General features: G+C 43.3%; 1 protein-coding gene across 1 annotated transcript in view; it reads left to right on the top strand.

Moving 5' to 3' along the window:
* The window catches only part of celsr2 (cadherin, EGF LAG seven-pass G-type receptor 2), a 46,908-nt gene that overhangs the window by 20,912 nt on the left and 13,981 nt on the right, over nt 1-12,015 (top strand). The window contains exons 3-7 of the mRNA XM_030778350.1: nt 1,691-1,913; nt 6,267-6,382; nt 6,738-6,826; nt 11,319-11,476; nt 11,658-11,821. Of these exons, the coding sequence (XP_030634210.1) occupies nt 1,691-1,913; nt 6,267-6,382; nt 6,738-6,826; nt 11,319-11,476; nt 11,658-11,821 (750 nt within the window). The remainder of the gene's footprint in view (nt 1-1,690; nt 1,914-6,266; nt 6,383-6,737; nt 6,827-11,318; nt 11,477-11,657; nt 11,822-12,015) is intronic.

Raw genomic sequence — 12,015 nt, 5'->3', positions numbered from 1 at the left:
CCTGTTTAAATGGAAGAAAATTTCTTTGTTTTTTTTTGTAGGTCAGATGGTGGTACACAACAAATGTATCAATTTATTTATTTAATTATTCCATCTGGTAATCACATTCATTGCTCAGTCAAGACGGGTGTCACGTCGGACGGGAAAGAAAAAAGCAGAAATGAGATCATGTAAAACAAAATGGAGTATGACCTTGGAGACTGTCCCACATTGACTTGACAATGATTGAAGGAATAATACCGAAACAAAAATGCCCCTTCCATCCAATTAGCTTAAAAGGCTTAACGAGGAGCTAGCAGCCCCAGGCGAGCCACTGATGAATTTCCTAACATTTTACGCTGTAATTGTTTATTTTATGTCACTGGGTGGCTAATAGCACCATCGTGTCCCCAAGCATCCTAAATAGTGGAACTGTGGCAAATTGTTGGATGTCACTAGGTGAAAACGTGCGTCTTCAGTGTGGTTTCCCTCCGCTCCAGAATACTTCAGAGCTCAGAATGACTCTACTACGTGTAAAACTTGAACACTAATTCTCTTCCACACTAAAGAGAAGCCTTTCTCTGAGGATCATTTTTAAAAACCATTTTCATTAATATGTATGCCGTTTCATTTGATCATCTGCTTTTGATGTAGACCATGTGCCCCATATTAAATTCTCTGACCCCATTTTCTTCAAAGCTCTGTTTCTGAGGGCAAGGTTAAACTGCATCTCTCTTTTCCCTGCCCATGAATATTACATTAAATAGTAGATACTAGTGTTGACATCTTCAAATGCATTTCGAATTGCAGTTGGATCTAGTGAGGAGAGGAAAAAAAAATCGGGTTTACAACCGGCCTCATTCACCATTTTGCTTACTAATTAGCCACGTAGGGTTGGCACATTTATTTTGTAAACAGGAAGAAGTCAAAGAATTCAGATTAGCTTTATGAAAACAACCTCATTGTTTCCACTGGAATGGTTTTAGAAAAGTGGCTTTTGTCCGGCTCCCGTGTCACTGTGGTACCAGTGTACATGCGCGCACACACACATGCGCACACACACGTTGTAAGCAGTTCTGTACTGTAGCGTGTCACTGACACAGATTCTTGCTCATGCAGGGAGGCGTGCAGACTCGCCATGGTAACTGCAGGCTGTGGAGAGGATGCTGGGGAGAGAGTAGTGGAATGTAAAGAGATGCAGAGCCCCCTAGACTAAAGGCAAATGACTCACTGTGACACACTTTTCTCTCTAGTCTTCACTACGTCTCATTCTTTCGCTCTCTTTTTTTTTTGCTCTTCATTTATGTTCTTTTCATCCCTTGCCTTCCCCTCCCTTCCCCCTCTCTCCCTGTGTGTGTGTGTGTGTGTGTGCGTGTGTGTGTTGGAAGCTGTGCTCCTTCACGCATCACACAGAGCAGCAGCAGCAGCATCATGGTGAATGCAGACAGAAAGTAACACAGAGTGGGGAGGAGGTGAAAAGTCAGATGCAATAAAATAAAATAGTCAGAGACATAGTGAAGTTCTGCCTCTGTGTCAACTCTTTTGACAGGTTTCTCTCTCTCTCTCTCTCGTTCTCTTTTCTCCTGCTTTTTCTCTCTCTCTCTCTCTCTCTCTCTCTCTCGTTCTCTTTTCTCCTGCTTTTTCTCTCTCTCTCTCTCTCTCTCTCTCTCTCCCTTTCTCTCTCTCTCTCTCTCTTTCCCTTTCTCTCTAGGTGAGAGATGCGAGCTGTCATCTCGCTCAGGCCGCTGTGCTCCAGGTGTGTGCAAAAACGGGGGAACCTGTGTTAACCTGCTGGTGGGTGGTTTTAAGTGCGACTGTCCGTCAGGAGGCTACGAGAAGCCGTACTGCGAGATGACCACGCGTAACTTTCCCCCTCAGTCCTTCCTCACCTTTAAGGGCCTTCGCCAACGCTTCCACTTCACTCTCTCGCTCTCGTAAGTCCACGCTTTTAGATTCATAAAAAGCTCAGCTTTATTCTCTCTCTCTCTCTCTCTCTCTCTCTCTCTCTCTCTCTCTCTCTCTCTCTCTGCCAAGGACAAACCCTGTCGTTTCACTGTTTCACTGTACCTAAGCATGTCTTTCTGTCTTTTATCACCATGAAATCCCACCAGGATCTGATCCTTGAAAGATTTCAAATAAGCATTTTCCATTATTTACTGCGCAGTGTGTCTCAGATACAATCGATGATGCCCTCTCCATTTTAACGTTTCATCCCCCAGTTTGCTCCAGTCATTCCACCTCACCCGGCAATGTTGTTACACAATGTCATTTACCACTCTCTCTTTTTTTTCCCATAGCCTTGATACCCCCCCCCCCCCCAAAACGTTTAAAATACACGCATGCACCTTCTCTCTCATTTATGGGTTTGGGTTTGGGCTTGGCCTGCGTGGAGCAGTGCAGACAGTCAAGTTCAGGGACTTGGTGAGTAATAACTGAACAGATGCCTGAGGAGTTGCCGTTTTTGGTTTCAACATTCTTGCGTAACCGAGGACATGAATCTACGACTGCGGAGTCTGATCTCATTATGTTTATTGGTTGAGGGAGAAGAGAGTGAGATTTTATTCCATTTGTTCCCCGTTTCTCTCGTTAAGGTTCCGTCTGTTGGTATTAGTAGGTAGACTTTACATCTTCATATGACCAGCTGTCCATATGACAGCTGCTGCTCATATAGAGTAACTCTGGAACAAAGGGGTTGCAGAGCACAGCTGGTTTTGATACTCAGCCATCCTTAATTACTTTTAGCAGGTTATAGATGGAAGGGCTTGTTTTTATTAGATTGAGCCCATTTGCCCAGTAAAGTCATTACGGAGGGTTCTGCCTCGGTCGCCTGGTTTATATCAGGTTAAACTCTCAGGAGTTCATTCTTGTGGTTTGCAGCTGTGGAGGTGTGTCAGAAACAAGTGAAGAGAGGAACTATCATTTAAAAGTCATTTTGCATAAAGACGTAAGCGCAAATTTCCTGATAGGAAAAGTAAACGGAAGAACAATTGACAGTATTGCGTGGGGGGTGGGGGGGAAGGGGCAGAATTTAACATCAAATATTAAATCCAAAAGTTGTAAGCTCCTTTTCTGTTTGCCCGTTTAAACAGCACAACAACCGAGCTTGACGGCTGCATAGATGAAACATCCGGCTGTTTTTTTCCCCCCGTTGAAGCAACTCTGTCACTTTAGCTATGCTTCACAGGGGCTAAGCCTCCCCATGGCTGCTCGTTAATGAATAGTCGTGACAATAATACGTCTTTGTGAGTTTTATGGAAGTGGCCTTGCTTTGAATCGGGCTCGGATGGCAGTCTTTTGGCTAGAAAACTGCTCTGACCTGTTTCTTTTCAGCGCTAGCCCATATTTCACAGCTTGCTCAGAGTGTCGCAGGCTAAATGGCATTTAAAGGTGATAGGATGAAAGCAAAACCGATGAGGCTGTCAAGAAGCTTTGCAATCTGAGTGTGGATTGATCAGATTTCAGTAACTGTGAAGTTTTGGCCAGGACCTCAAAAGCCCATAGAGACAGAGAGAGAGAGAGAGCGCGAACATTCAGCAATAAATTCTGAGACTGGAAAAAATTCCTCCAAAAGCATGTCATGATTTTTTTTGTTGTTGTTTTCTCCTTTTCCACGCTGCTTCTCGTTTTTTGGGGGAGGGGTTTGATGTGTGTTATTTTTTTTTTTTTTTCTTTTTCTCACAGTTTACCAACAATTATGCACATTTGTACTGTTAAACATCATTTTTATTTTTCATGAGTCTCTGGTGAAGAGGGACCAACCATACATGAGCATACATGTCACCCAAGCTTATGTCACTTGAAATTACACTTCTGTTCTTTGTTGTTGTTTTTTTTTTTTTAGACATTTCTTTTTTTTCATTAAATAGGAAAGCTGCATTTACATTAATATTGCAAAACAAATAACATCCGTGCGAGCAATGCGTGGCTTCCCTCACACCCCACTGCGGCTGCGATTACTCCCCTCAGTAAGCAGGTCAGCAGCACTGTGGCCCATGGCAACACCGCAGCCTGCTGCGGAGCCTGCCGAACCCTGTTAACGCCTCTCCCACAGAGCAGCCGCGCGTCCACAGTCCTCATCAGACAGCCTCTGCCTTCAGAGACCTCGCACACACACACACACACACACACACACACACACATATGCGCGCACCCTGTAACTGACAATGATTACACACACACACAATATGAAGTCACTTAAAATCACCAGTCATGCCCTTGAACTGATAGAGGTTTTGAAAACTGTTGTGTAAGTAAGAGAGGAATTCTTTCAGTAGCGTAAGGTTTTATGAATAATTCTTGATGCTTCTGTATATTTTTTTTAAGACTGACATGAACTTATTACGTAAGATGCCAGTGAGTCAGTGCTCCCCGTTTCGTCATCTTTTCAGGGTTTTAAATGTAACATTTAATTTCAGTGAGTAGTTGTAACCCAGATGTGATTCATCAGATTGCTCAGTGAACCAGTGCGATGGAGTCCTGTTTTTTTTTTTTTTTTTTTTTTTTAACTACCTGTGTTTTTTTTCTGCATGGTTTGGGTTGGACCGTATCCATGGTTCCCTTCTGGACTAGTGACAGGGCGGTCATGGCCTTGTCAGAGGATCAGTGCCAGAGAGGGAGAGAAGCAGTGAAGTGTTAAAATGTGTCTAACTGTGCATTAATGTGACAGTAACAGACACATGCTTACCCCTCGGCACCATCCAATGGCTGCTTTTCTGAAGTTCTGTGAGGTGCTCGTGGGCTTAGGCTTGCCTTCAGGTTATACTACACCACTCCATGAACAGGCACCTTGCGTGTCGTACTTTCATGAACTCATTAAATTGGTGGTCGTTGCTGATTGTGTCTCCTTTTATATTTGTGTAGAGCAGTCACAAGTCGAAGTTTGCTTCAACATTAGAAGGATTTTTTTTGTTTTGTTTTGTTTTTTTTTAGGTTGAGGAGTATTTATAGTGCAATAATTGTAAGGTTTCCTGAGTATTGAGTCAGTTCATCATTCTGTAGGGCGTCTAAATGTCAAAATAGAACTCGGTCAATGCGCTCCGCATCCCTTGTTTACTCTACTATATGGTATGTCTCTCCCTGCTATTTCTGTAAATCAATTTATTTCTCGCTGTTTCCATATCCAACATCTGTATTTTTGTCCTTATTGTTTTCTCTTGTTTTTGATGTGTTGTACTCCCTGTTCTGTCCCCTGAGCTTTTAGTCTTTTAAAAGTTGACAGTGTGTAGCCTATTTTCAGGAATTGGTATCGTTGTGTAGAACCTATTTTTGTGTTGCAGACTTTGAATTTTTGTGCTGGGATCAACAAGACTTTACCGTTTTCTCCGCAACTGTGATCCTTTCAGATATTCACCTCTCTTTTCCGTGTCTTTACATTTTCTTCTCTCGCTCTCGCTCACTCGCTCTCTTTCTCTTTTCCCTCTCTCTCCTTTTTTTTTCTCTCTTGGAGGCATTTCGTTGCAGTCGTGTGGTTATTTCTAGAAAAGTTTAGTCTGAGCTTTCCAATTTATCCTCGCTGATTTAAATTCCTAAAATGTTTTGGGTCGATTTTTTTTTTTTTTTTTTTCAGTAGCTGTTTACAGTTTTCGGTTTTTGGGGTTATCAGATGTTGCCTTTTTTTTTTTTTTTTTGTGCTGCCTACACTGCAGATCTGACGTTGTGTAGTTCCACTCATCTCTCCATCTCAGGCAGGGCTCGGTGCGCAGCGATGTGTGTCAAATCGGAGCCTTGTTTAATATCGCCCTCCCATCAGTGAGTCATTGTACACTCATTGCATCTGTAATGCTTGTAAGGGTTAATCTGATAAGAAAGGAAAGCAGTTGTTCTGTGGTGTGCCTATAATGGGGTTCCATTCTGGAGTAGAGAATGGGATTGGAGTGGTCATTTTCTGTAGCCGAAGCTCAGGGCTCGTCCCGCTCTGATTGATGCGTAATCCTTGTGGACATGTTTTGACTGCTAATGTGAGTCGTGGTCAAATGTGAGTTAAGTAGGCAGAGGGTTATGGCCTACATGGGATAAGGGCTGCTCACTGTCTATATGCTGCATGGATCTCGGGATTCCAGTCGTGGAATATCAATGACAACGTGTCAGTGCATTTTCTTTCTTTTTTCTCTTTTTCTTTTTTCTTTTTTTTTTTTTTTTTTTTTTTTAAAAGAAACACTTGTATCCATTCTGCAAATTGAATACTTTATATGCATGGAAACATTGTAGGAAATAATATCCTTTTTGCTCTGTCCTGTCTTTTCCTGTCCTGTTATTATATTCTGTTATCACTTCTGTCTTTTTTTCAGATTTGCCACAAAGGAGCCCAATGGTTTGCTGCTCTATAATGGCCGTTTCAACGAGAAGCATGACTTTATCGCCGTGGAGATCATTAATGAGCAAATCCAACTGACCTTCTCTGCAGGTACAAGGGGAATGTGGGAAATGTGGAAGTGCTGATAAGACAGGGTTTTGAGGTATAAAAAAATGATCCTGTACAAGGACACTTACTGTGGTCATTCTCTTACCATGCTGAGGATAGACACACTATGAAACGCTATTGTTTCTGTCGATAAGCAGTGGACAGGTGTGATTAGAAATACTCTTATGCACCAAAGATTTCATTAATGAAGATGTAGAATTTTTTTTGGATGACATGTGGTGGAGTCTGTCTGTGGATAGTTGCTAGGGCTGTAACTGGAGATGATGGAGAACTGTCTCCCCTTAGAGAGAACTGAAACGTGATAAGAGTGACCTCTCCTGACCTTTGACCCCTGCAGGTGAGACCAAGACAACAGTGTCGCCTTACGTCCACGGTGGTGTCAGTGACGGCCAGTGGCATGTGATTAAGGTGCATTACTACAACAAGGTGAGACGCTTTTTCTTACCTGACAATAGACAACCATCAAACATGAAAATACGAAATACATCACCCAACATACTCAGCTTCTGGAGAAGCACTGAAATAAATTGCTATTCTATACAAATCATGTTTTTGTGACACACTGTGCCTCTTTAAGAGTGAAACGTGAACCAATGGCTTATGTTATTCACGGCGTACGCCTGATATCTGCCCCGTCTCTCTGACCCACGTATGGGCAACAGCTTCCAGCCAGCAAATCTGGCGAGATCTGCGTTTGATGGTGCCGACTGTGGTGTGGTGTTTAGTGTAGTGTAACTACTTAGAGAGACCTTGGACAGGTTGCTCTACAAGAGCAGCTACTGTAGCTGTTGCCTTTCTATGGCTGTGCATTCCTGTGAATCTGCATGGATGGGACAGTGGATTTGGGCAAGGGTCCAGAGACTGGGGAGGAATGCAGAGAGACAGACAGAGAGAACTAGTGAGAGATGGAGCATGTGGGTTGAAAGGGGTGGGATGTTTTCACAGCTAGATCCACAAAGTCTAAATCAGAGAGGGGGGAAAAAAAACCTCACCATAGTAACTAAATATTTCTTTGGTGCGAAGTCTATTTTTATTTCCATATCAATTAGTGAAGACTATGGCGCCCATACCCTGTTACTCTAACTGTTCAGTTGTTTCCCACCCCTCCCTTGCTCCAGACCAACTCGCAGGATGTGACATTTCAGTCCAGTGAGGAAGTCACTTTGCATCATAAAGCCGTTGCCAGGCAACCCCCAGAGTGTGGATATTCAGTGCCTATGATAACAGTGGCATGACAGATTCCAGCTAAAAGTTTAGTTTGGGAGCAGAGGGTATCATTGGCTCTGGGTTAAAAATGTGTCCCCTGAAGAGGCTCGGTTAGACAGTTCTTATGCTTTCTCGTAATGTTCAGAATCACATACGGCGTGTGATAGGACAGGATCCAGCGATGTGAAGTTGAGTAGTTAAGTAGTAATCTTACGATCTATCGTTTTTGGGTAATGCGCCACTGACTTTTTTTGGAATCACAACATTTTACTTCTTCTGAACTGTCCAAAAGATGTTTGGTGTGTAAGGCAGTGGATTCAGTCCATAGTTTTTTTTTATTCTAGGCCCATGTCCTAAAAATAGGAGGTGAAACAAAAGGGGAAATTTTCTGTATCTTATACCAATAAAGCGGGTACTTCATTAACCTTTTGAAACAGAGCCAAGCTACTGTACTAAATGTCTGATCTCTGTGGTGAAGAGTTTATTGGTTCAGGTCCAATAAGGCTGAGATTGAATAATGGCTCCACCCCTAAAGGCATCGCGAGATAGCTAGCAGTCTGTGATCGGTGGCTCTCCGTAGGGACGGAGCCTGAGTTTGAAAAGTGGCTTTGAGAGGAACAGGGAAGTGTGGAGAATGGCAATGACCGCATGCTTTGTGCGTTGCTCCTCCTCAAATGGGACCATCAGGAACTGAATGGTTCAGCCCCAGGGAAGGTGCCCCTCTCTCTGTTCCGAGGCATGGGCAGAAAAACAAGTCCGAAGAAGGGCAGAATGAATGTGGACGAAATGAAAAGGGGGGGAAGGCAAGAGAAGAGCATGAAAAGAAAAAAAAAAGAGATCGAAAGGAGAACAAAACGAAAAGGGGAAAAAAAAAAGAAAGAAAAAGGACAGAAGTATTGACCTAGGCTCCAAGCTGAGAGGCTGTGCCCGGCGGGGTTTACCTCTTTTGGTTTCCATGGTTTTCCAAGTCAGTCATAGGTGTCATAACAGCGGCGTGTCTTTCGTGGAACCCCTGTGTAATCCCCTGTCACAGAAAGAGAGAATGAACTCATATTCCCATGATTCCCCTGTGTGCGCACTGTGTAATTAGGGGCCCTGTTTAATTTAGTCCTGGGTAAATATGTGCCTTCCAATCAACTTTGACAGGCCTGGGTTTTGTGGGAGAGACATTGTGCCTGACAGACATTAGCACTAGGTCACTGTTACGGAGTCAACAGCCGTGACTGATGGGTCTTATAGTACAGCCAGCAAAAGGTCGCCAAGAGCGACTGTTCAACACTAGGGTCAGGAAAAGAGCTCAAAGATGTGGGCCAGAAGCTCTGTCAGACCTTTCCAAGCGAACGGAGAACCGTATAAACTACCGTGTCCAGAGATTTCCCTCCTGGACATTTACAATAGGTAGTCGGAGACAGAGAGGTTTTTTGTCTCCTCTCTAGGACAGGACAACAAGCCTATTTCCCCGTGCAGTGTGGGAATTAGTAAAACATTCTTCCAGCGGTACTCCTCATGTCTAAAGTGTATTCATTCATTCATTTTTTTCTTTTTTTTTTTCTTTTTTTTTTTTTACATCAGCATAGATTAGCTCAGATCAACTGCAAAGAAATTTGGATTCCTTGTGTTACGTTTAAAGAATACACAAGTGTTATCTCCTATTCCATGCATCTGTTTAACCAACACTATTTGAACGTTGACCCTACCTTTCTTATCTATACGGGCATGAATAGACCATTCATGGGGGAATAAACCCTCTTATGTTCTGTTGCTTTGAAAATGTCACAAGATATCAAGCCAGTATCGCCATCTTGTCCATAGGCATTATCACCTGACAGTAACATAGGAAATGAGCCGTGTGTGAACAGTTGAATGAAACAAAAAGCACATGAGTAGCATGTAGTTCATATCTCACCCTGATGCTCTGAGTTTCACGGTCCTCCTTCTTATTACAGCTCACTAGAAACTTCACAGAGGAAGTCTCAGGGTTGTGACCCCACAAGCAACCGGGAGCTCGCTCTCTCTCTCTCTCTCTCTCTCTCTCTTTTTTGTAATATCCAAACCTTAACTATAGGTTACAATACAGCGTCCAACAGGTGTATTTTATGCATATAATGGTTAATGTCCTTTTCCGTAACGCAGCATCAGTAAGCAGACACTCTTAAGCTTAGACCATACCACACTAGACACAACAAGTCAGTGGAATGATGGCTACGCCTCTGTGCTTTATGCTGGTTGTCAGGGTAGATGGTACCTCCACCTAAGCCAGTGCTGCCGACACCATCTTTAACCTGCCATTTGTGGTCGATGCTCCATCTATGTGACCCAGGAAGAAGGTTCAAACTGAAAAAGGGTCGTGACCTGTATTGATGGGATCGTTATTCTCTCTGGCTGTCCCTCCCCCACTGCCTCCATTGATTTAACACACATTGAAAGAAATCCTTTGTTTACTGGGAAACCGTCAGTGTCTTGGAAAGGGGGTGCTGCTTATGCGCACTTGCAGCCGCTCTCGTGACTGCGGCCCAGTGTTTTTATATTACACTGTTGTTGAGGGATCCTGCCTGCGCTTTAATCAGGTGAAACAATGCATAAGGCTCAGGTTGATTTTTCACTTGGGTATATGAGGTTTACTTAGGAGTTGTAAATCCTCTTAGTACCTCCTAATAGTTTTGAATGACCTCCAATCCCGTATTTTGGATTAGAACAGAGAGACAAAATGGATCCCAGAGTTGAGATATGCAAAATAATTGTCTAAATGTAAACACTTGTTTGGACAGTATTTTTTTTTTTTTTTGACTGTAGATAAATTTGTCTGAGTGTATGGGGTGAGCACGTATTATTAGAATGCATCAGACAAGTTACCTATTTTTAGATCTAAACTAAACCTCCAAAATGGGCAACAGAAAACCATCAGTGTCTTTCAGATCTTTCCACGTTAGAGTAATAACAGATATTTTTGGTAGGACCAAAAATAGACTTGAGACATTATGCAGACATTGATTCTGCATTCATTGATGAAGCATGAGACAGTGTTGCCAGTACAGCCTCTAAAACCTCAAGCATCCTTTTGCTCCGTTTGTCGGGTTATCACCTAGGTCCCTCTGCAGAGCGGGAAGCAGCCGGTGTACTGCAACTTATAACATCCTGCCTGTCTCATTCCATTAATCTATACATTATACCTCTCAGCCCCTCCAATACCTTCACTCGCGCTCTTCCCGGAGAGTTCGGTTTAAATGGAGTCATTGCTGTAAGTGAAAACTCCAGCCTGGGGAAAGTGTCTGCTGGGCAGACATCTCTCTTACAAAGCGAGTGTGTGATGTTATCTGTCAGAGCGCCATCTCAGAGTGCCATCTGTGGACTGGGCCCAGGGCTCATTATGGAGGGGCGCTGATGCTTGTCTGGGAAGACTGGATAGAGTCGTGTCGGCCTGATTTAGTTTGATTGTATCTTCACTTTTTCGCACAATGCTAGGAAAGCTTTTTCTGCTCCAGTGGAGCGTTTTTTGAACATAAACTTCTGCTAAGTGTTTAGTTGACAGTTGGGAGTAAAAGCGTTTTTGGTTTTGGTTTTGGTTTTTTTGTTTGTTTTTTTTTCTTTCTTTTTGACTTGGATTGATTTTGGTCTTGCTGGATGGAAATGTTTTGTTACTCATTCATTTGTTTTGTAATTATATGTTCTTAATGTCCTGCCGTCTCCTCTTCTCCCTTGTCTTTTTCCACAGCCTATACTGAACCAGGCTGGCCTCCCCCAGGGGCCCTCTGACCAGAAAGTTGTCGTCGTAACAGTGGACAACTGTGACACATCTGTGGCACTGAGGTTTGGTCATGTGATCGGGAACTACACATGCTCTGCACAAGGCAGCCAATCAGGATCAAAGAAGTAAGGACTTGGCTTTTAAAGCTCTTTTTTATTTTTAAATTTTGATCATCATAAGTTCATCATAACTCTGTATATTCTGAGCACTGATTCTCTCATGACTGGATAGGTGTCTGAATGAAATCATCAGCTGTTTTGCCTGTTTAACGTCTCCATTACGATCTGCATTGCTTTGTGCATCAAGGTCTCTAGACCTCACAGGTCCCTTGCTGTTAGGGGGTGTGCCCAAACTTCCAGAGGATTTTCCGGTGCAGAATCGGCAGTTTGTGGGCTGCATGAAAGACCTGCAGATCGACAGTCGTCACATCGACATGGCGAGTTTCATCGCGAACAACGGCACGCTGCCAGGTGGGCCTCTCGGTGCACTTACGCCGCAGCGTGTTCATACCGTGTCTGTCCGAGCTCTACGCCGTATCACTTAATGCATTTACACGAGTGGATGTATTTCCTGCAGTGTCTGCAGTACATTACCAGTAGCCCATAATATCTTTGGAGACAGTCTCTTGAATAATTCACGCAGATGACCTGATGTCTTGTGCTCT

This window comes from Chanos chanos, chromosome 6 (assembly GCF_902362185.1).
Source record: "Chanos chanos chromosome 6, fChaCha1.1, whole genome shotgun sequence".
Classification (NCBI taxonomy): Eukaryota; Metazoa; Chordata; class Actinopteri; order Gonorynchiformes; family Chanidae; genus Chanos; species Chanos chanos.
Note: the sequence above shows the minus strand (reverse complement) of the source record. Positions and strands in the feature narration are given on the sequence as shown.